The 23,210-nt window shown below is 51.3% G+C and overlaps 1 protein-coding gene across 2 annotated transcripts in view; it reads right to left on the reverse strand.

Moving 5' to 3' along the window:
- Positions 1–3,719: 3,719 nt before the first annotated feature.
- Positions 3,720–23,210, reverse strand: part of KCNC4 (potassium voltage-gated channel subfamily C member 4) — a 45,819-nt gene continuing 26,328 nt past the window's right edge. The window contains exons 4-5 of one of the 2 annotated variants that reach the window (XR_013557447.2): positions 18,235–18,366; positions 4,439–4,501 (exon numbers count right to left, since the gene is read on the reverse strand). Coding sequence is in view for 1 of the 2 variants with exons in the window: in XM_078451582.2 (XP_078307708.1) it covers positions 4,482–4,501 (20 nt within the window). In the remaining variant the exon portion in view is untranslated. Of the gene's footprint in view, positions 4,502–18,234; positions 18,367–23,210 lie in introns of both variants that reach the window. The other variant, XM_078451582.2, reaches the window with a different exon arrangement.

A 23,210-nucleotide genomic window follows, 5' to 3' on the forward strand; every position in this document is an offset into this window, starting at 1 on the left:
CAATGATAGAGCATCACCTTTATCTTGAAGGGACAGATCAAGAGTGCGTATTAAAAAAATCTGACAGCCATTTGTCATTCATCACAGAAAAGAGCAACAAAAATTGAACATTTGTCTTTATAAGAAAACCGTGTGATTTATGGTTACGTTTGGTGGCTCTTTTAAGTACTTGCCATGAGAAAACCAAGGAACCCCCGTGTGAAATGGAAGATCTTCCTGGTGACTCGAGACCCCATTACAAAGTAGGGTAAAGACCCCATACTTTAAAGACCTTATTTTTTATAAAAGTAATGACGTGAATGACAGCGCTCAGCGTTCGTGCACATCTGGCTTTTGCTTCCTGGCTGCCAAGTGAATGAGTAGCAAGGGTGTCTCTCCTTCGTACCCTCACTCCAGGCTCCCCTTTTCATATTGGTCAATCGTTTTCCCATAAACGATTTTTTTTTCTGAGAAAGTCATTTACTCATGTTTCTCTTGGTGATTCAAAAATAATTCTTTCCAGGACGTAAACGAAGTAACAAATCCCATTAATTGAGATCTTAGAAGGCTTTCTGTGTTCAGTCGTATACAAAGCAAACTTCCTATCAGACATACTCTGTTTCCATGTTCATTTCTTAAAATTTTCAGCAATGTTTTCTATGCATCTTTCAATAAGGTCTGCTGACAAAAGATTTCATGTTGTTGCCATGGTGTTTTTCGAGTATTTCAGCCATTTTTCATGGTAAAGAAGCAAGCATTTCCCTAAGGGCATGCGGCTTTTTGTGTTTTGCAATTACTAAGAAACACCAAAAGACTCCTGTATACACTTATCATCACATTTAATGAGATTTTGTTAAATACTGGGGTAAGTATTGTTAATAACTTTAAGCATCAATGAAATAATTGAGGAAGTTTGCATTCATTGTCTGGATGCTTAATTTTTAAATGTCTTACTAATTCGGAAGCTTTCTACAATCAAGAGCTAATATCTCAAGGCAAAAACTCTTAGGGCAATAACCTTCATTAACAATAATAAATGTCAACCACATTTCAGGGAATTATCTTGAAAACGTTGTGGGTTTTTTTTGTCAATTTCTTTTTTAAAAAGTTTTTATTGATTTAAGAGAGAGAGTGAGAGAGTGAGAGAGAGAGAGAGAGAGTGGGAGAGGGGCAGAGAGAGAGGGAGAGAGAATCCCAAACAGTCCCCCTGACATAGGCTTGAACTCACAACCATGAGATCATGACCTGAGCCGAAATCAAGAGTCAGGCGCTTAACCAACTGAGCCACTCAGGCGCCCCATCAAGTTTGTTTTAGGTCCAATTAGACTGTCATTGCTTTTGCCAGCTAATAAAGAGCTTATTCAGGAGGAGAAAGGTCATCCCAGATTATTTTTTTTATTGTTTCTTACGTTTGCATTATTGATAGTATCTCTAATCCAAGTCTCTTTGCAAGAATCTTTTAAAGCCATTTGTTCATTTTGTGAAGATTATATAGACACATAGCAAGCACGCAATAAGATTTTGGTTGAATCGAGAAAAATCTGACAGATGGTACAGTCATCATTTCCTCCTTACAAAGCCTTAAGATCTTATGGTTCTCAAAGGATTGAGATCTATGGGGCCATCTCCCCTGTAGATCCCCATAGATCCCCAGGACTGTGGGGAGCAGTCCTATGGCCTCAATGGTTTGAAATGGGAAGTGAGAAGATTCTATTCCTGAGTTCGGGAGGATCAAGTTCTTAATTCTCAGGGACTTCTCAGCCAAGAAGCATTTTCCTGGATGTCATGTTCTCTCTTGGGAGGAGTAAAAACAGTCCATGGGACTTAATTCTTCACTTTCCCCCAGAGGGATGTATAAAGATGAACAATCAAGACGCAAGCCCAGGCCTGCTGGCAATTCTGCTGGGAGAATCCAGCCAGTTTCCTTCCCCGATACACAGGGTGGTCTGCTCCAAGCTGGCCTGGTTCTAAGCTCTGAGGAAGTGAGCCTGGGGACAGAACCAGGACAGGATCTACATATGGGTTGGTGAGCCCGGGATCACACTCAAGAAGGCATAGCCCTCTGGCAATCTTTAGGCATCAGTTAGGATTGCATTTGGCTTTCCCTTAACAGAAACCCACGCTGGCTCACCCACATGGGGCTTTGAGTTTTGCCATATAACAAGAAGTCAGGAAGCAGGGGAGGGGTGTTGTCAGGAGAGTCATGAAGGACTCAGATCCTTCTAGCTTCCTGCTCTGCTATCCTAGTCTGGGGCTTTTCTTTTCAGGGTCGTGGGATGGCCCCCTTCATTCCCAAGCATCTCTGTCTCACCCCAGGCAGGAAGAAGGGGAGGGGTGAGGCCAAAATGTAGTCTTTTCCTCTGGGGACTCTGCCTTTTATTAAGGGAGGGCCAGTCTTCCCAGAGACGTTTACCTCTATGTTATTGTCCAGCCCTGTAGGCATTTGCAAGTGAGCCAGAAAGGCCAGGTATTTCAACTGAACACATCATTGCTCCCACATCAAAGTGGTGTTCAGTTAGTAAAGATTAAGCGGAGAATGGATTCTAAGTGCACCGGGAGCGTCTGGGTGGTCGTGAGTGAACCACCTGATTTCATATTGAATAGACTGACCCTTGCTTTTTCACTCCCCACTTCTCAAAAACCTTTCATCATGCCTTGGGCAATGTATGACTTAGAAATATTGTCAGGAAGAACCACACTGATTGTAACAGGTTCCCTGGGTGCCCCACCATGCCCCCGTGCTGCCCTGCGGTCCACTCTTCGAGTATGGGTGGCAGGAGTCAGGATGCCTGGTCCCAGGCTTTAGTTTACCATGGGGCTCTCCATGTCCTTGACCTACCTTGCGGGTACTTGAGGACAGCTCCAATTCATAAATAACTGGTGCCATCTGTGAGAAGCTGTGCAAAGGCTGAGGCTCCCTGGTGAAGCCACAGCACCCCCCTCTGCCGTTCACCCTGACTCCAGGGGGGCACACAGCCCAGCAGCCCAGCAGCCCCAGAGGGCGCTCGATTTCAGCGTCCAGGAGACTGTGTGGGAGGCGTTCCCAGACAAGATGAGCTGGGGGCTGGCAGCGGGGGAGGCCCAGGGCTGGGGAGCTGGCTCTGCAATGAAGCTGTGACTTTCTACAGCTCCTTGGTGAATTTGCCACTTCTGCTCCAAGCCTCTTCCAAGGGGGATATCCACAAGGTCTGTAGATTTTGCTCAAACTGAATTGAATCGATACTAAGTTTGTTCAAACCCTGCAAACCCTGCATTAAGAATTTTTGTGCTGTCCTCATGACAGTAGCATAACATACTTGACACTGAGCAGAGCTAATAATCACGTATGTGGATGATTAGGAGGACGGACGAGTAGTTTTTTGTGTTTTTTTCCCCTCATTTTCTTCTTTTTTAATTGTTTTTTTTTAATTGTTTTTGAATGTTTATTATTTTTGAAGGAGAGAGAGAGACAGAGAGTGAGCAGGGGAGGAGCAGAGAGAAAGGGAGACACAGAATCCAAAGTGGGCTCTGGGCTCTGAGCTGTCAGCACAGAGCCGGATACGGGGCTCAAACTCACAAACCGTGAGATCATGACCTGAGACGAAGTCGGACACTTAACTGACTGAACCACCCAGGGGCCCCTTTTATCCCCCTCATTTTCAAATAGATAGATAGATAGATAGATGATAGAAGTATACACACACACACACACACACACACACACACACAAACTGCAGAAAATTTAGAAGTATCATGTTCCCGCTCTTCATTCCTACCATAACCCCAATTTTATTTAGGGTAACATGCGCCCAGGTAAAAGATGACATTTCTTAACCTTTCTTGCAACTAGCAAGTGCTAATGGGCTATAAGTGGAACTTAGATGGGCTTTCGGGAAGATTCCTAAAGGAGACAGGGGGGCAGACAGGGCAGGCACACATGCCCTTTTGTTCCAGTTTCTTCCTCCTTTTCGTGCCTGGAATGTGGATGTGATGGCTCGAACTCCAGCAGCCATCTTGGGTGTTTAGAATCAAACCTCTGTGTTGAAGGCAGTGATGCAGAAAAGTAGCAGGGACCTGCATCCCTGATGACTTTGTCCATCTGTCAAACAGCCCTGTAATACCTGCCTCTGGACTTCTTTTATGAGAGAGAATGACTTCCTCTGCTTAAGTCACCAGGGTCAGGTCTCTGTTAACAACAACAAAAGTAATTCGTAGCTTGTTTAGTACCTGACACAGAGTGAGTGTCCAGTAAAAGTCTGGGGCCGCACAGTTCTCTGGAAAGACCTCTGGGTGATGAGAAGAAGCATGGGCTGAAGAATCCCATTCCTGTTTTGTCACCAGCTCCCTGAGTGACCAAGTCCGGGCCCTCTCTGGGTCTCAGTTTATTTTCTGTGAGGCATGAGGTCAAGGTAAATGCCCCCTCTGAGAGCTTCTTCGGCTGTTATCCCTCTGAATCTGTGGACTGAACAGACCTGGGTACTCTTTTGGTTTTGTATCTTGCTAATTTTGTAGCAGTAGGTGGGTCATTTAGCCTCTTGGAGTCCTGGATTAAAAAAAAAATCTCAGTCACCTCGCTTATCAGGCATGCAGGAAATGTTTATTGAATGAATGAGGAAGGTTGGGGACCATGTCACCTGTCTGGTTGCCTCCCCAGATGATAGCAAGGATAAAATGAGCTAAGCCTGCACAATGCCATCCCAAGAGTAGATCCCTGAAACTCAAATGCCTCCAGGACTGGGTTGACTTGGCTTCCCCCTGCCCCTTACAGAGCTCGGGTTCTAGGTATTTGCCAGGACTGACCTCTACTCAGGATGACCCTGCCACTACCCCGCCCCCCCCCCCCCCAAAGCAGCTTCCAGACTGCTTCTTAGATGGCCAAAGTCCCTGGGCGAAGGAACAGAGAGAGAACCAAACCAGTCCTATGCCAGATGTGAGGAAGAAGAAATAGAATCAATCCCTCTGTGAATGAAGTTCCAGAGACAGCATCCCCCATCTCCCCGCTGACCTCCTTCTGAGGATGCCAGGACTCCCGCCATCATTTGCCATCAGGAGAGGAGCTCCCGCCATCCAAGGAGCTCCTTGGTTCCCATTGGCCCAGAGCTCTACCTGTGCTGCTGTTTCCCAACAGGAAATTCAGTTGCCCTGACACTCAATCTCCATAGCAACCCTTGCTTTTGAGACACTAAATGGAAACTGCTGGTGTGGGGAGGCCAGTAGCAGAATACTGATTTGTCCTGTGTCTGTAACCACGGCTGCGTCTCAATACCTTTCCAGATACCTAAGGAGCTAAAAATACATCTGGTTCTGTCTGGGGCTCTCCACCCAGGCTAAGCATCTTAAAGTGCATCTGTGCTCTGACCTGCTAATATCAGTTACCTCAGGCAACTTGGGACTGGGGGCCACGGAACGGGGCACTGAAAGCAAAATTGCAGAGCACAGGTCTGGAGGGGTCTGCTGGAAAGAAGAGAGACAAGTGAGCAGGGTCTCCGGAGAGGAAACTGAGGCGTTCCGGGGGGACAGCCAGCAGACAGCACTAACTCCCTGCAGAGCGCCAGTGAACTTGTCAGTGCAACCCACGATCCCGGCATTTGGCCATTGGCTCATTTGACAACCGCGGATTAAGCCTCTACTCCATCCCAGAGTCCGTGCGGGGCGCTGGGATTACAGGCGTGAAGAAGAGAGGGCCCACGTGGGGCATCTGGGAGGCTCGGTTAAGCGTCTGACTCTTGACTTCGGCTCAGGTCTTGATCTCACGGTTTGTGAGATCGAGCCTGGTGTCAGGCTCTGCACCGACAGTGTGGGGCTTCTTGGGATTCTTTCCCTCTCCCTCTCTCTCTCTGCCCCTCCCCCACTTGTGCTCTCTCTCGAAAATACATCAACTTAAAAAAAAGAGAAAGAGCGCACATGTTCGCTGCTCTCACCAGTTTAGGGGATGTTTGAAATGGGGATTATCCCTGAAAGTGCAAGCCTACTACGTGTATTCCTGGATGTTGTCTCTGCTCTGCCATGAGCCTCTCGGCTCAAAGATTATTTGGACTCGTAACCTGGGCAGGGTTTCGCGGCACGGAGTAGGTGGCAAGCTAACACGGGGCCAACTGCAATGGCATGGAGCTGAGTGGCATTGCCCCTGCGGCCGGGGCCCGTCCCGCCCGGGGCAGCCTCCCTCTCCGGGGGCCTCCCACGCGCTCTGGCCAGCACTGCAGAGGGGGTGCTCGGGCTGTGAGGTACTGCATTCAGGATAGATAGTGACCACTCCACGGACACCTGTTAAGGCAGCTCAGGACAAAGCGACAGGTTGAATTACTTCCTAGTGTCCTTGGCAGGATTTGCAGACGGTCCTCCCCACCCCCCACCTCCTTCTTCCTGTAATCACTGCACATGTCATTCAATTACTCCTGCATTTCCCAGAGCCGGAAGCTGTGCAGAGTTTAGAGCAATCGGTGCGTGCCAGGGCTGCTCTGAAAAAGCAGGTGCCACACGGCTCCGGCCCCAGTCCCCGCTCGAACCCCGGCCTCCACCATAAGGCACATGGGCCACAAGATGGAGAGACGGGGTTACGCGGCAGGCGCCGTGCAGGCACAGGAAGATCCCACAGATGATGCACCAGGTCACATGAGGGTGCCACCACGACCCTGACTGACTTCTTGAGCCTCAGGGCCTCAGATCCCGTGGCCGGCTGTTTGGCCTGGAGCAAAGAAAAGGGGCTGGGCTCCTGGACGCATCCCAAATCCGTTGGGCCATCTGGTGGAGAATGAGAATGATTCCATGCAGCCTAATTCTCTTTTTTTGGCAAAGCAGCTCCAGATCTGCCCGACGGGGGCATCTTTGCTTTTGGTTCCCTCCTGCAATTCTGTGGGCAAAACAACACCCTGACTCCTTCTGCCCGGATCATTTCCTCCTTCGCCCGAGGGAGTAGCAGCTCTCTGATGGTTTTCCTTTCCTTTCCTGCTGGAGAAAGGATCCTGTGGCTACCTGGGGATTGCTCTGTAACTGACCACCTGTCCCTACTGGTGGCTTTCTGCAGGGCCTTGGGGTGGAGCAGGGACTCCACAGACCTTAGACGCTGCACGAACCCTTTGCGGGGGCGGGGGGGGGGGGGCACCGGGACAGTCCTCTCTTGGACCAGGACCTCTTTGCCAGGTGCTGGTCTCATTCAGGGCTGCACCTCGGGTGCTTCCGACCACCTCTACCCTCTGACTCAAGCTGCCTTCAGAGCCCATCTAAAGACACCTTCCAGAAACAGAGTCCCAGCAGAGCCCTTCCCACAGCTCTGTGGGGGAAGAAACAGTGGACAAAATTAGCTGATCAGGGATACCATTCCATGGCACTGCGGAGCCTATGTCCATGGCCTGGTTGAGGAAAGCGCCCTGTACCCAGGATCAAAAATCTGGGTCCTAGTCCTGGTCTTCCAGCGACCAGACAGCCACCTTAGCTGTGGCGAACCCCTCCGAATCTGTAACCCACCTCACCAGGTTTTTAGGAAGATTCATCCAACTAAGGGATATTCAGATGCTTTGAACAATAACGTGAGGATGTGTGAATTTATTCAACACCTACTTTGTGGTTGGCACTGAGCTGGATGATATGGCAAACACAGAAATGGTAGCCTCCACCCTGAGGAAGTTTGCATAATCTGGAGCTGATGCCTCAGGGCCTCAGGGCCGTGAGCCTCAGGGCCACAAGCAGTGTGACCTCCTTGATGGTTGTTGTTTTTTAGGCAAGGCAAGAGGAGGCAGGAGCAGGGTGGACATGTGACACGTGTGAAACAGGCCAAGGGCGTAGTCAGTGCTCTTCTGGGCCGTTAAGTGTAATAGGAGATTGGGGAGGAGAGAAAAGGGGAGTAAGTAGGGCAGGGTCCCAAGCATCCGGGAGGCCTGGTGAAGGAAGCCCATTTTGAGTCGGACTGCATAGATGGCCCGCGAAGGTATTCAGAGCTGGCTTCAGAGAGGTGGCTGAGAGGGTGGTGGGGGAGAAGGGCGCTGAGGGTGGGGGACACATAGTGAGCGAAGGTACGGAGGCCCAGCTCTGAGTGACACGACAGAGACAACCCTCCCAGTGGGGAGATACGCTTGTGAACACAGGTCGGGCTTTGGGCTCCACTTTTAGGCGTGTCACTTAGCAGTCGTTTGTCTTGGACAAGCTTTGTTTGTTTGTTTATTTATTTATAAATGTTTATTTATTTTTGAGAGAGCACGAGTGGGGGAGGGGCAGAGAGAGAGGGGGAGACAGAGGATCTGAAGCGGGCCCGCACTGATAGCAGTGGGCCTGACGTAGGGCTCGAACTCACGAATCAGGAGATCGTGACCTGAGCCGAAGTCGGATGCTCAACCGACTGAGCCACCCAGGCGTCCCCGTCTTGGGCCTCTCAGATTCTTCGCCTATGAAGAGTTGCTAGCAATACTTATGTGCAATAGCTAGCGTGAGGATTATATTAGATCCCAGCCTGAATTTACGGCTCACTAGCTGCCTGACCCAAACAAGTGAACTTCTCTGAGTCTCAGATTTCTCATCTTTAGAGTAGGGATTATACCTCCTCAAAGGATGGGGGTAGGATTGAAGGAGCTGATGTACGTAAACTATTTGGCATAGGGTAAACGCCCAGGGAATGGCGGAATGTGCCAGAACCACTCGAGGGAGGTGGGGAGTCGGGAAGTTGTTTGAGCAGAGGGGAAGGGTTTGAGCCGAGCCACCCACCCACATGAGTGTTCCATGTGAGGGGGAGCCCGGTGGGGAGCAAAGCCTCTCTCCATGCCTCTCCCAGGCTTGAGCCAGTGAGTTAACCAGGCCAGTAACCACAGCCCTGCAGGGAAGGCTTTCATACCCTGGACCCAAATGATCAACTTAACGGCTTTATAGCAGAGGCAGGGAAGGAATTCAGAGAGGGCTCTCCTCTGGCAGCCGAGCGTGAGCTGTAAACCTCTTTTCTTTGTTGGAAGGAAAAAGAAATCATTTTAGTGAATTTCTTTTCTTGCAGGCACACTGAGTCACAGAGCCTGGACATCTTCTCCCTGGAGGAAGCCTCCGAATTCCCCCAGACACCCCTGCTGAGGCCTGGAAAGGTAAGTGAGCTCAAGCTGCCAGGGTCACTGGGCCCTGGGTGCCTGGCTGAAGAGTGGGGGTGGGGTACGGCAGGCTGCACAGGCCCCAGGTGACTCGGAACCGCCCATCCCTTCCTGTGGGGTGCCTCCTGGGTGCTCCTTCCTGTGTCCAGTCCTTAGACCGCTACCCGGAGCACCCAGACAGCTCATGGTCACGGGCTTGGTCTCTAAGTCCCCCTGATGTGGGACCTCCCTTGGGCCTATGCAGTCAGGAGAGGCAGCCTGGTGTGAGCAAGAACCGTGGATCCAGGACAGAAACGCTAGCGTTAAATCTCCTTGTTTTCTCTGCCTGCACGACGGGACAGTGTCCTGCCCTGCCTGTCTCTAGGTTCCACGTGCAGGCCGTTTGGGTTAATGTTGTCATCCTAACACCTTACAGACAGTCATGAATGCCCAAGTCGCTTACATGCTTCCTTCCCTCTTGGGTAAATAATCCCAAACCCTTGCCTTCCAATCCAGTTCAAGTCCTGTCCCTCTTTCTGCTACATATTTTCATGTTCGCGGCCTGTGGAGCTTAAAGTCCTCTCACTAGACAGCCCCTAAGCCAGGCAGGGCTAGCGTGCAGTGGTGGGGAAGGACCTCACGGCGCCTAACATGGAGGTCCCACAGGGACTCTGGCCAAGAGTTCCCTGCCTTGCTGGCACTCCCTAAGACCCTCTGGTGGGAGCGGCTGCCGCCCTGGACACCCAGTGTTTTCTCTGTCACCTGTTACTGCCTCCCCTGCCCTCCATGCCTCCTGCACGGCACCCAAAGGCCGGAGAGTTAGCCAAGCCTCCAGGTGAGGCCAGTGCCTCCCAGCAATGCAGATACTTGGCTTCGGGAAGGAACAGCCACCGACGTCCTGCCCGTGGGCTTGGTTGAGCCTCCCAGAGAGGCCGCCGGCCTCTCCTGTCCCAATGGCTGTGTCTGAGCACACAGCACTGCAGGAGCAGGTCTGACTTTCCTCTCTTCCCTCAGGTGCTGAGCTGGGTGCCTGGCTCAGAGCAAGTGTGGCCCTGATCACTGGGCTGGTTACAGGAAGGAAGGAAGGAAGGAAGGAAGGAAGGAAGGAAGGAAGGAAGAATTGTGCTAAAGGTCTCATCCCCCGAGGATCTGGTTTTCCTCAGGACATGAAATCTCTCCCAACACTGAAAACTCCTCCTCCCCTTCCTTGGGCCAGCCACGCGGGCATATTTCTCCAAGAGGATAATTCCATCTCTTTCCCTGGGAGTTTCCAACCCCAAAATGGCTCAGGCTTGCGCAGTGGTGCCAAATATGGCACACAGATTATTCTGAGCAACTCACAGCCTGGTCTTACACAAATAGTGAAGTAGAAGCGGAGAAGTGGATAATTCTGGTGTTCTCTTTCTTCGTGCCTGTCCTCCCTACCGTCATTGATTGAGTGAGTCACTCATTGATTCATTGATTCAAACTGTTACAGAGCGCGGGACACTGGTAGGTTCAGGCTATACACAGGGACCATGTGAGCTGTGGCCTGGGGAGTTTGCGGCCTGGAGGGAATTTGTCTGTCAGCCAGGAACACAAAGTGCAGGGGGTCTAGTTGATGGAAGGAAGGCCAGGGAAGCTAGGAGGAGGGGGAGGAGGCCGGGAAAAAAGGAGTGTGGTCTGGGAAACATCTGGAAGACAGTGTTTCATCTGATCTGAGCAAGGGGGATCCTTCTGCCGGATTCCTGCTAAGGTGTTGGTTGTTAATTAAAGAAAGTGTTAGCCACCGACAGCGTTAAAGTGTGGCCCTTCCGGGGCGCCTGGGTGGCTCAGTTGATTAAGCGTCTGACTTCGGCTCAGGTCATGATCTCGCAGTTTGTGAGTTCGAGCCCCGCGTCGGGCTCTGTGCTGACAGCTCAGAGCCTGGAGCCTGCTTCAGATTCTGTGTCTCCCTCTCTCTCTGCCCCTCCCCCACTCACACTCTGTCTCTCTCTCTCCTTCAAAAATAAATAAACATTAAAAAAAAAAAAAAAGTGTGGCCCTTCCTTTTGACAACCGTATTTGTTTTCGTTGCCTGCTGCCTGGGAAACGTGTGGCATTGGCATCAAGTCAACCTGGGTTCAAAACCTGACTGCCCATCGCTGTCTCTAACTTGGAGCAAGTCATTTGGTTTCTGGAATCTTCACTTGGTATAAACCGGAGACTATCTTCTTCACCCCAAAGGGTTGTTGTATGGATTAAATGGGATGGCAAATAGAAAGGGCTTAGCTCAGAGCTGGAACTGCACAGGTGCTCAGTAATGTGGTTTTGACCTCAGAAAATTAAACAAGCGTTAATATGATCCAGCAATTCTACTTCCGGGTGTGTTCAGAGGAAATGAAAGGAGACTCTCAAAGAAATGTTTGTACACCCGTTATTCACAATAGCCCCAAACCGGAAGCAACCCAGGTTGGATGAATGGATAAACAAAATGTGATACACACACACACACACACACACACACACACACTGGACATTAGGCTTAGCCAATCACAAAGGGACAAATACTGCATGATTCCACTTATATGAGGCACCTAGAGTAGTTACATTCATAGAGCCAGACAGCAGAATGGTGGCTCCCAGGGGCTGGGGAGGAGAGAAGAATGGGGAGTTGGTGTTTAGTGGGCCGAGTTTCATTTTGGGGTGATGGGAAAGTTCTGGAGATGGACGGTGGTGACAGTTGTACAATAATGTGAATGTACTTTGGTGGGGGGAAGGGCAGAGGGACAGAGGGAAAGAGACAGTCCCAAGTAGGCTCTATGCTCAGCACAGAGCCAACTCGGGGCTCAATCCCACCACCCTGGAATCATGACCTGAGCTGAAATCAAGAGTCAGGTGCTTGGCCGACTGAGCCACCCAGGGGCGCCAACAATGTGGATGTACTTAATGCCATCAAACTCTACAGTTAAAAATAGAAAATTTTGTTATGTATATTCTATCACAATAAAAAATGTTGCTTTTACTCTCCTTCTCTGGCAGCGGAGCCTCTACAGACTTCTCTCTTCTTCATAAGGGACGTGGACAACCGCAAGTTTGGTGTGACACTTCTAAAAGGTCACCACCCCTGAGCTTGATGCCTCATTATCAACGGATCCTGCCCAGACTCCCAGAGAGGGCGATTGATTAATCAATGTTCTGTCGAGGCCAAAGAGTCTATACATCAGGCTGTTTGGAAGGAAGCTGGCTGTAGACTGGAGTCAGGCAGAGGGAGGAGAGGCGGACGAACGTTCACCGAGTGTCCACCGTGAGCTGGGAAAAGTGCTCAGCAGTTGCCAGGCATACGAATGACAAGCTTCTGCCCTCAAGGAATTCACAAGGAACTTCTCCCCTTATGGCCAGCCGGCCATCCCCCACTGTGGAGATGGCAAGGAGGGGAAAGGGGAAACTATATAGTTTTGCAATTGTCTCTCTGGACTCAGGACCCAGAGTTTTCTAGGGCCCCCAGAAGACCTGGCTCCTGAGGCTAGCCCTGCTTACTGACCTTCAACACAAAAATGCCTCTGTGTCCAGACCTGGAGGAACAGTCAGGGTTGTCTGGTGGGATCGCCACAGTGCTGAGGTTGGTAAGAGCCCAGGTCATGGGCAGAAAGGAAGGGAAACCTATCTGGGTATCCTGCTTCTTGCACCCCCGGGGGGTGGGGGGGGGGAGTTGGGGGTTGGGGGTGCAGGAGGGCCAGGATTTGCTTCTGCTAGCATTCTCTGGGGATCACATGGCCCAAGAGTTGGGGAATCTTTATGGGGACCCCCCCAAATAGTTTAGGGTCCTGAAAAGAAGCTCTCATATTTCCTACATCCCCCCACTAGCCTCAGGCATATGGCAGATAGGGATCCCACTGCAGAGGGTGTTTGGCAGTTCAAACATGAGGTCTCAAGTCCAAGGAAGTGTTTTAACTCATTCAACAAACACCTATCAAGCCCCTACTTACTACCAGGCATGTTAATAATTCAAGCTATGCTCTTAAGCTGGACAGGAGATAGAGGTCTAAGTGTAATTTCTAAAAAGTTGAAAGTATAAGTCTCCTACAGATACAGAATAAACGTGTCAAAGATTTTATTTAACTCATCCATTAACGAGGTAACCAATAAAATACGCTGGTTCAAAGAGCCTTTAAGGAACTGGATTTAAAAGGAAGACACACCGGTGCACCTGGATGGCTCAGTCGGCTGAGTGTCCGACTTCGGCCCAGGTTATGATCTCAAAGTCTGTGAGTTCGAGCCCTGCGTCGGGCTCTGTGCTGACAGCTCAGAGCCTGGAGCTGCTTCGGATTCTGTGTCTCCCTCTCTCTCCGCCCCGTCCCGCTCACGTTCTGTCTGTCTTTCAAAAATAAATAGATGTTAAAAAAAAATTCAAAGGGAAGACACATCAAAATAAATTTCTTTGTAAGTTGAGACAAATCTGGTAAGTGTCCTGCAGAGCAATTAAACTGGGGTTATCTCTCCTACCAGCCAGAAATCATTTGACTCTCTACCGGACGGTGAAATGGTCTTCTAGAGCGTGCCATCCAATAAATATACACTGGGAACCATGTGTGTGACTCAAATTTTTTTAGTAGTCACGTTAAAAAGTAAAAACGAACAGGTGAAATCAATGTTAATAATACATTTTATTGGGGCGCCTGGGTGGCTTGGTCAGTTGAGCATCTGACTCTTGATTTCAGCTCAGGTCAGGATCTCAAGGTTGTGGGATTGAGCCCCGTGTGGGGCTCTGTGCTGAGCGTGAAGCCTACTTAAGATTCTCCCTCTCTCTCTCTGTCTCTCTCCTTCTGATCCTCTCCCTTGCTCACATGCGCTCGCTCTCTCTCTCTAAAATAAAAAAAAATTAATTAATAATATACTTTATTTAACCCAACAGGTCCAAAATACTGTCATTTTAACATGTGGCATTAGCACTTAACATGTTAAGTGCTCAAAAGCTCTATGTTGATAGCACAGTTCTAGAGAATTAAATAAGCTTTGTGTAGGTCTGTTAAACAAAGCTTCACTATGACAGGGCAAGAGTATACAGTCATCCTTTTGACCTTATCTAAATTTTGGATAATTTAAATTTTCCCTAATATAGTTAATATCCTAACATCTACATAGGTTCCTTGGCCCAATTTGCAGAAGTACAGGGAAGGTGAGTCCAAACTATGACTCTTAACACAGTTTGTGTAGGGGTGTGTGGGTGGCTCAGTCAGTTAAGCGTGGGACTCTTGATTTCGGCTCGGGTCACGATCTTGCGTTTCGAGAGATCGAGCCGCAGGTGGGGCCTGTGCCGTCAGCGTGGAGCCTGCTTGGGATTCTCTCTCTCTCCCTCTTTCTTTGCCCTTCCCCAGATCATGCTCTCTCTGAAAATACATAAATAAACTTAAAAAAAAAAGTTTTGTGCAAGGCATTCAGGTAAATACGGAGTGCAAACAAATGCTCTTGTAAAGGTGTATCAGGGGCTGTGTGGGGAGAAAATTCTGCTGGTGGGATGGGTGGATAAGGAAAGACTTCCCAAGAGATGAGTACTTTTCACAAGGTAGAGCAAATGGGGGCTGCTTTGAGCAACCTGCTAAAGCAGGACAGTGCAGAAGTTCAAAGAACACTCCTCCTTGAATGTGTGGGGAGGGAGGGACAGGAAATGAGGGTTGATGGGCCAGACAGTCAAGGGTCTTGGGCATCTCACCTCTACCCAACAGGGAGCCATGGAAGGGTTTTCAGAAAGGGAAGGACATGGTCAGACTTGTCTATTAGGAAGACCCTTCAAACAGCTGTTAGCCGTGTGGCTGGTGGAATTTTCCAATTCCTTCCCCTCTCGTTATCCCAGTGGTGAATGGGGATGAAGTCTGCGTCAAGGTTGGTAGCTAAAAATATTTCCTAGGCATCAAATTACAGATGTGATGCCCAAATCCGGAGTGAAGAAGGCACTGGCCAAGCGGGCAAGGTGGCCTCTGAGGTCAGAACAGACTAAAGATTCCTTCTGGGACCTGTGGAGGGGCTGCAGGTGGCTTTTATGGATTAGTGACTTGGTAGCCAATACCCTGGCAGCCTTTGGGGCCAGGTGAGTACAAAGTAAGAGAAATCTCAGCTTGGCATTCACTCAGCCACTGGCCAAGCGAGGCAGGCCAAGACACAGGTTTGGGCTGTGTTTATCCCCATCATCTGGATAGAGATAAGGGCTGCCTTTGATTTCTCTTGCCCTTTACATCTGAGAAGCTCAGAGTACGTCATGGGCATTCTCGAAGATGCTGGTCTCTCACTCTGGCAAGAGGAGGGTCAGACAAGGGCACGGAAAGCTGGGACGGGCACAAATGGTGCCAAGAACCAGGAAAAACTCCTGAATTTTCTCACCCTCCTTGGTCCCCCAGCTCATCAATGTCAGAGAAGAGGAAGCTAACCTGTGTTACTTCTAGTTCTATCTGAAGTGCACAGAACAAGCCACTTTGGGCCAAGAGCCTTGGCCCCAAGGAAGGTGAGAGGTAGCGTAGGGAAGGAGAGATTTCGGGATGGCTTGGTAATCAGCGTCTGTCTTGGTGGTGTGTGCAGTGAGGGTAGGCGCCAAGGGGTCTTCGGTCAGCTTCCTTACAACTGATGTGTCTCTAAGTGGCCCATCCGCCAGCTGGCTGTGTTCCGAATATCTGACATGGGTGCGGTTGCCTTCCTGCCACGGTTGAGACCTTCTGCTGACGAAGACCTCCTCTCTTCCGTCCTCCACCAGAGCTAACCCTCCTGCCCCTGCACCTCCTGGAAAGGCTGCAGAATGGCCTGGGCTCTTTCTCTCCGGTTTAGGTCTCCCCAACAATCCTCTAGTAGAGTCTACCTGCTCAATTTGGGAAGGTTCCTTAGTGTTCATCCAGGAAAGAAGGGGGAGAGGAAGGAAGTTAAGCTTTACGAATGAAATGTCAGGTACCGGGCTAAAGCAGTAAGAATGCAGGATCTTAATCGAGCCTTGGGGGAACGTGCTAAGATGGGCAGTATTATCCCCAATTTTATAAGCGCTGTAGCTCAGCAGGCAAGTTGTCAAAGATAGCACAGCCAGCGGTAGATGCAAGGCTAGAGCTCCGGTTCTCCAGTTCCTGTCCACGGTCAGTCCCAAGGAAAGCTGATCTAACTCTAGAGAGATCTGTGATGGAGCAAAAACCCCAGAGTGACGGCTAGCTAAAAGGAGCCACCAGGGGCCACCTGGCTCCACCTGTTTTCAGTCTGTGCTGGCCCAGCCTCTAACTTCCAGACTAATTGTTCTTCACATTGGCGGGAAGTGGGCACAGCAAGTCTGATGAAAGATTCGAACCCTGCCTGTAGAATATAACATACAAACAACGTTGGCTGCAACTTTGGGGGGCTCACGCACCCTGAGAGTCCGGAAATGGTCTTTGAGACCCAGGAAGTCTGCATAGGAGCCTAGGTGGGAAAGAGAGCCAGGGTTTGGAAGGGTGGAGGAAGACAGAAACAGTGCTACGGGGGCAGGGCGGGAGCAGAGAGGTGGTCACTGACGGCCAGGGAAGGGGTCCCTGGACTGAGCGTCAGGTGCACGGGGCACCTCCCAGGGTGAAGTGTGTTGGCATCAAGTGAGGTCACCAGAAGGCATCATGGAGCCCTGGGGGTGCTGAGGGGGGCAGGGTCCCCCAGGCCAGTCCTGGCCCATTCCAGAACTGGGTTTTGTTCTACAAATGGATTCAGGAACACAACTCAGAGTTCTAAACCTCCATTTGGCAAGCGGATTAAGATTTCTCCCCTGGATGGCTTAGTTGGTTGAGCATCCAACTTCAGCCTAGGTCATGTTCTCACGGTTCAGGAGTTGGAGCCCCGCATCGGGCTCTGTGCTGACAGCTCAGAGCCTGGAGCTGCTTTGGATTCTGTGTCTCCCTCTCTCTCTGCTCGTCCCCCGCTCACACTCTGTCTCTCTCTCAAAAGTAAGTAATAAACATAAAAAAAGATTAAAAAAAAAAAGATTTCTTCCCCTGAAGCCAGAAGTGTCCACAATGACAATAAAAACCCTCAGAGTAACCCAAACCTTCCATCCGCCAAGCAAGGGTGGGGTGGCGTCAGGCTAACCCAGCCGCCAAGGCAGCCTGTTAAAAATAATGCTTACGTAAAGAAAACACCCCCAGAAGAAGAATCCCGAGTAATCTGGGCGGGCTGGAATAAACGCCTCCTGTTCGGACCTACCTCTGAGATGAAATGATCTATTTCTTCCTTGAACTGCTCCCCCAGTTCTGTTCATTCACGTGCTTGCTCAGCAGACACCCAAACAGTGTTTTGGGTTTGCCCAGCTGTTCTATTTCCAGCCTGTTGAGTTCATTTTAGGTTCCACGGTCGGGATTGGTCCCTCCTCCTTCTCCCTCCTCCCTTAACCGTCCTCCTCTTCCCGCATTTTCTCACTCCTCCCGCCCCACTTCCCTTCCGACTCCTCCGTCTCCCACCCGTCCTCCCTGCCTCTCTCCCCCACCCCCCTCCAGGATCCCTGCTCTCTGTCTCTCCTCTAGTGCTTTCTCCCACGTCCCCACTCTTCGGCTCCTATGCCCCAGAGCTCGCGGGTGTGTGTAGACAAGCCCTGGGAGAGAGAAGGACTACAAGGTGGGGTGCAGGTGGTAGCCCTGGCAGCAGGCAGCTTGGCGGGCTTCTCTCTGGCTTCTCACGGTCAAGTACACAGGTATCACACAGGTGCTTCACGGCCACCAGGAGGGAAATGGCCTCGCCAGCCGGTCACCTCGAGAGCATCCATGCCCCGAGGCCCTGCATCATGCTTGGACACTGCCTCCGTCCTGTCATCTCCCTAGTGAATGGCCCTAGCAAGGATTTCGGGCAAAGGGTTTCTAGTGCTTTCTGTTGTGGAAGTCACGCCTGCCAAGCCCTACTCCCCTGATTGTGTCTCTACAACACGGCGGACGTGCACAGAGCACCATTTGCCTGCCTGAGCCTGGCTAGCTGTTTCACCTATTTCACCTCTCTTCGCTCCTCCTGGCAAAAAAAAAAAAAAAAAAAAAAAAAAAGGCACAAGCAGCAAAGCCAGTGGCAGCTAAAATTCTGGGTGTGGGCAGTTAATCGATGACAGGAGAGGGGCCAGTGCCACGGGGCCAGCTGCAGCCTGTAGAGCCAGCGGTCAGGGGCATGGGGGTGGGGCAGAGTCAGGCTGAATGGGTTCAGGTCAAAATCGGGATGTGAAATCTGTCTGTGAGATTGCTGTCGGGCTGATCTCCGTGCCTTGGTTCCTTATCTGTCACATGGAAGTGATTAAAAGAGCTCTTACCTCCTAGGTTTGTTCTGAAGATGAATCCGCACAGAAGGCTTAGCACAATGCTTGGCCTGTCAGGTGCTCAATGTGAGCTATTACTATTTCCAGAAGCACCAGCTCTCCTCTTCTGTAGGAACACCCCAGCCTCTGAGGGAAGGTCAGAGGAATGATAACCTTTCACCTCAGGTAGTGCTCCAGGGGTTCCAGAAGACCCGTCTACCCACTTCCTCATTTAACCTTCATACCTCCTGTGGATGAGGGCAGGGGAGGTTGAATTCCCATTTCACAGACGTGGAAACTGAGGCCAAGCAATGTCATGGGACTGGGCCAGGCTCCTATGGAAACAACCCTCTCCAGCTTCTCTCTCTATGGCCCACTCGGGCAGCGGGGATTTTGCCCACATTGGTGCTCAGAGAGTTGGAGAGGGCAGGAGGCTCATAAAAGAACACTGATGAAGACTGAGAACGTGGAATATGGAGAAGGGAAGAACCTGGGACATGAGCCCTTGGCTGGTCCACGTAGACTCCAGGGACGGTCTGAAGCCATTAGCACCAGGAGAGAAAGGCCCACTGGCTGGCCAGAGCCTGGGAAGCTGAGGGGAGTGGGGGGCTGTGGATGGGGGCACTGCGGGCAGTGGGGGCAGGCTGGGCTGGCACACAGTGGTGGGTGGTAGAGGGAGGGGCCCAGCATCCCAGGGAACTGTTCTGGACAGATTCTGAGACCAGACATGGGCTAGAATGACAAGTGTGAATGGCAGAAGTCAGGAGTGAGCGGCTAGCTCATTCCCTGTCTACTCATTCATTCCTCCATTCATTCATTCATCATTGAGCTCCTGAGCACCGAGCAGGAGCTGGAGATAAAAGCCTTAATAAGTGAGTAAATAGTAAGTCCCCATAAACAAGTAAATAAGCAACAGGCTATCCCTGTGCTAAGTCCTACACTAGAGGGGCGTACCAGGTACCGTGAGGGTATAAAGGAAGAGTCCAGGGAAGATTCTCACCGGAGGTGACAGATGAGCGGGACTTGAGGGACGTATAAGTCCCTTGAGGGATGTATGTGTTTGCCAGGCAGGGGACTCAATACTGGAATATGGAAGGGGGTCCAAAAGGAGAGAGAGGGTCTTCGAGACAGGCAACTCCTATCACATATCACTTCTGATTTCCCTTTCGTGCTCCATTTTCTTTTAGTAATCAAAGCAAAGCCCAAATTCCTTGTAGAACTCTGGCCTCTACCTTGACTCACACAAGGAGCTCCTGCTTTCTCTCTCCTCTGGTCAAAACAAACAAACAAAATATCTACCCTCCCTAGAGTTCTCTGGTGTGAGGACTTCCGATAACAGAGAACAGGGCTCTTACTCCATAAGCTGAGAGGAGTTCTAGTAATCCTATGTCCTGGGAAATGAAATATACATGGGCCCTGATTTATACTACCGTGTGGATGACTGGCACAAGATACTTTTCTCTGCATATATTAGAACATGAAGAGAGGGTGGAGAGACTAGAAGGACCTGGGAAATGTGCGGGTGTTTGAGGTGCAGTAAGGGTGTAGCATATTTAGTGAGGATAGACACAAACTCAAGAAGAGACATGGAGGGTTCTAGAAACCAATTTTCCAGTTCTGTCCAGGGAAATGCAGCTGGTCACAGTGCAGCACGCTATGTCCAGAGGGAGAGTGCTGCCATTGGAGCCTTCTCACACACCCCCTACCCTCACCATCCCACCCCCCCCCCCCCACCAGGCTGTCTGGGAGCTGGTTGCCACCTGGGGGGGGAGGAAGGTCCTGAGAGAAATGAGGTCCCTAATGGATCTGCCAGGAGTACAAACAGTATCGTTCCCTCAGGGGGAGGAGGCAGTCCTGAGGCATGAGGCTAGACGCAGCTGGGGTGCTGGGAAGGAAACTGGTTCTGACTCCTATTCCTATAGTGCCCCCCTGGTCCACTGAGACGACAGCACAAGCTGGCCACCAGGCTGACCATGTATTGGCTTGGGAAGGGGGAGGGTCCTGGGGGAGCTTCTCGGTGCCGGTAGTGGAAGCCGTGGCAAAACTCTGTTCTCCATAGCAACTTGGCAGCCGCCACCCCAGGGAGGGCCACCATGGCAACAGCCGGGCCAGGAGCCGCTCCTCTGGGGGCTCTGGGCCTCCTGGGATCACCCCTGGTCTTCCCGAGGGCCAGCTGCCTGGGCCTGGGCCAGGCGGGACACTGAGGGTATGGGGAAAAGTCTGTTTTTGTTTGTTGCCCCCCTCCTTTTTTTTTTTTTTAGTTTATTTATTCTTGAGAGACAGAGAGAGAGAGAATATGAGTGGGGAGGCGCAGAGAGAGAGAATCCCAAGCAGACTCCACACTGTGTGCAGAGCCTGACTTGGGACTTGAACTCACAAACCATGAGATCATGACCGGAGCCCAAGTCAGGAGTCAGACACTTAACCGACTGAGCCACCTGGGCTCCCCTCCCTTGTTTGTTTGATTTGAACATTTGATCATGGATATTGAATTTTAAGTGACTGTCCTTGGACCTGGGGCCTAAAGGTGAGAAACCGTGGGGGGAGGTGGTGAGTGGGTCTCTAGGGAGATAAAGAACAGAGTTGCCCATGGTTAAGGAATCCCAGGCTTTGGTCCCTACAGAGGTCCCCTCAGGGGTAGTGACACCCCAGTGGCCCCAGGCTCTGTCAGCTGAGGGCTCAGGATGACCCGGAGGAGCCCCACTGTCCCACCCAGAGGCCTGAGCTGGACCAGGAGGCTCAGAGTTCCAGAAAGAGTGCATATGGGTGAGGGGGACTGGCTTGAGGGCCATGCTGGGCCAGGCAACTTGTTTTCTGTCCCTCTTTCCCACGCCCCAACCTCTCTCCCTGCCAGCTTTGTCTTTTGCCTCTTCCCATCTGCCTTTTCCCCAGAGCACTTACCCCACAGGGCTCAGCCCTGAGGGGAGACAGGGTGAATGAGCTCCCTCAGGTGGCTCACCGGTTGGGGAGGGGGTTTGACAAGTTCCTGAAGTTCCGAAGTTCTGGAAGGAAGAGCAGGAAGAGCTAGGAGAACTCCCCTCTCTGCCTCCCTCTCTCTCAGTCCTCATTATTCTGACAGTTTCTCAGGCAGGAAATGCATAATGTAAAGAGAAGAGCTTTCACGATACTCCCCAAGGACTCCCAGGAATGCCCTAGAAGTGAGGTGCAGAAGCCAGCTGGAGACAGCTTGGAGGAAAAACATAGGATGCAGTTCAGCGGCTGCTTATGGCACGGCCATGTCTGCCCATTCATTCATTCATAAACTATTTACTGAGCCCCTAGCACTGTGCGGGGCCCCAGGTACTTACAGGGAGGCAGGCAAGGGGCAAATACGTGGTTACAAAGCATGCTAAGCACCCCGAAGAAAATGAGCCCGCTGCAGTGATAGAAAACAACACGGGGCACTGGGGGGGGCCACCAGGGAAGTGACATTTAAAGCCACACCAGAGGGGTGAGGCAAAGGGGTCAGGTGAGGTGGGCACAGTGTTCCATTAAAGGTGGAAGAGACGCTGTGTGTAACAAAGGTTCGGGGGCTGAGGGAAGAGGGGTGTGGGGGGGCACGGACAGAGGTAGGGAGGGGTCTGAGGAGGCACAGGGCCGTGAGGGCCCCCCTTTACCTTGACAGAGTTTAGATTTTACTCAAAGTGCAGTGGGAATCCAGCCACTGTGGGTTGAAGATGGGTTAACGTGATCTAGTGTCCATTTTCGGAAGGCCTGTCTGGCTGCTGGGAGGACACTGGGGTGTAGACAGGCAGCTGGGGCCCAGCGAGGAAGGGGTGAGAGATGGAAGGCTTGCGAGGTGTATTTCAGAACTAGGAATGACAGCATTGAAGTGGGCTGGAATGAGGGTGGGAGAGGTTATTATGTGTGTCTTTAGTCTACCGGTCTTTTGGCCTAGCCCCCCCATTAGAATGTCAGCTCCATGAGGGCAGGGGTCCCGCCGACTGGGTCACTGTTGGTTCCCCAGGATGCAGTACGGGCATTTGATAAAGATTTAACGTGAGTGAGTGAGTGAGTGAGTTAAGGTATGAGAGGGAGGGGTTGACGATGACACCCTGGTTTTTGCTCAGCCTCAGTGTGGATGGTGGTAGCACATGGACGGGGAGAGGAGGACAGGGAGGGAGAACCGTGAAATCAGAGTCCAATGTCAGGGGAGCGTGGGGGTGCTTTTGAGGGGCTGAGCAGGCAGGGTGAGTGGGTGTGGAGAGCGGGGAGGGGAGGGGGTCGTACTCTCTGGTCACTGATGTACATGCAACATGGAAAGCAGTGCCTGGAATAGAGTTTAATATATGTTTGTTGGATGAATGGATGAATGAATGAATGAACAAATGAATGAAGTTGAGAGGAGAGTTCTGGGGCTGGACCTACAAACATGGCTGTCACCAGCTTCTGGAAGGCGTTTATGACTATAGGAGTGGGTGAGATCACCTAGCAAAGTGGGTGTAGAGAGAGAAAGGAAGGGACCTCCTCAGGCCAACCCTAGTCCCCACACCGGCAATTGCTGATTTACGAAGCAGGGAGCCTAGCTTAGCAAAAGCAGAGCCTGGCCGTTCTGGGAGACTCTTATGGAATAGCCCTAAAGACAGGTAAATATGGTGACTGGGGGTGGGGGTGCAGGCTGGCCCCTCAGCCCTGTGAGAAACGGAGAAGCTTCCAGCACCAAGAGTAGAAGGCCTCTGACCCCTCTGACCTGGAGCCACAGCTCTCCTGGCTCCCTCTCCTCAGCCCGTGATGCTATGGTCAGGCCCAGGTGAGGTTCCCCGGGGGGGAAAGCAGCTCCAAGCGTCCCTGGCAGCCCTTGTGGCCCCTAGAGCAACCCATGCTATCCGGGGCTGAGGCGTGGTGACCACAGCCCCAGGTGACTGGGCCAGCTCACGTGCCACCTGTCATGTTGATCCCACAAAAGCCTGGAGCCGGGCAATGAGGGCAGGTGCTCACGGTGATAACGCTGTCAGGGCCCGGGAGGCTGTAGGGGCGGGTACTGGCCACAC

This window comes from Panthera onca, chromosome C1 (genome assembly GCF_046562875.1).
Source record: "Panthera onca isolate mPanOnc1 chromosome C1, mPanOnc1 haplotype 2, whole genome shotgun sequence".
Lineage (NCBI taxonomy): Eukaryota > Metazoa > Chordata > Mammalia > Carnivora > Felidae > Panthera > Panthera onca.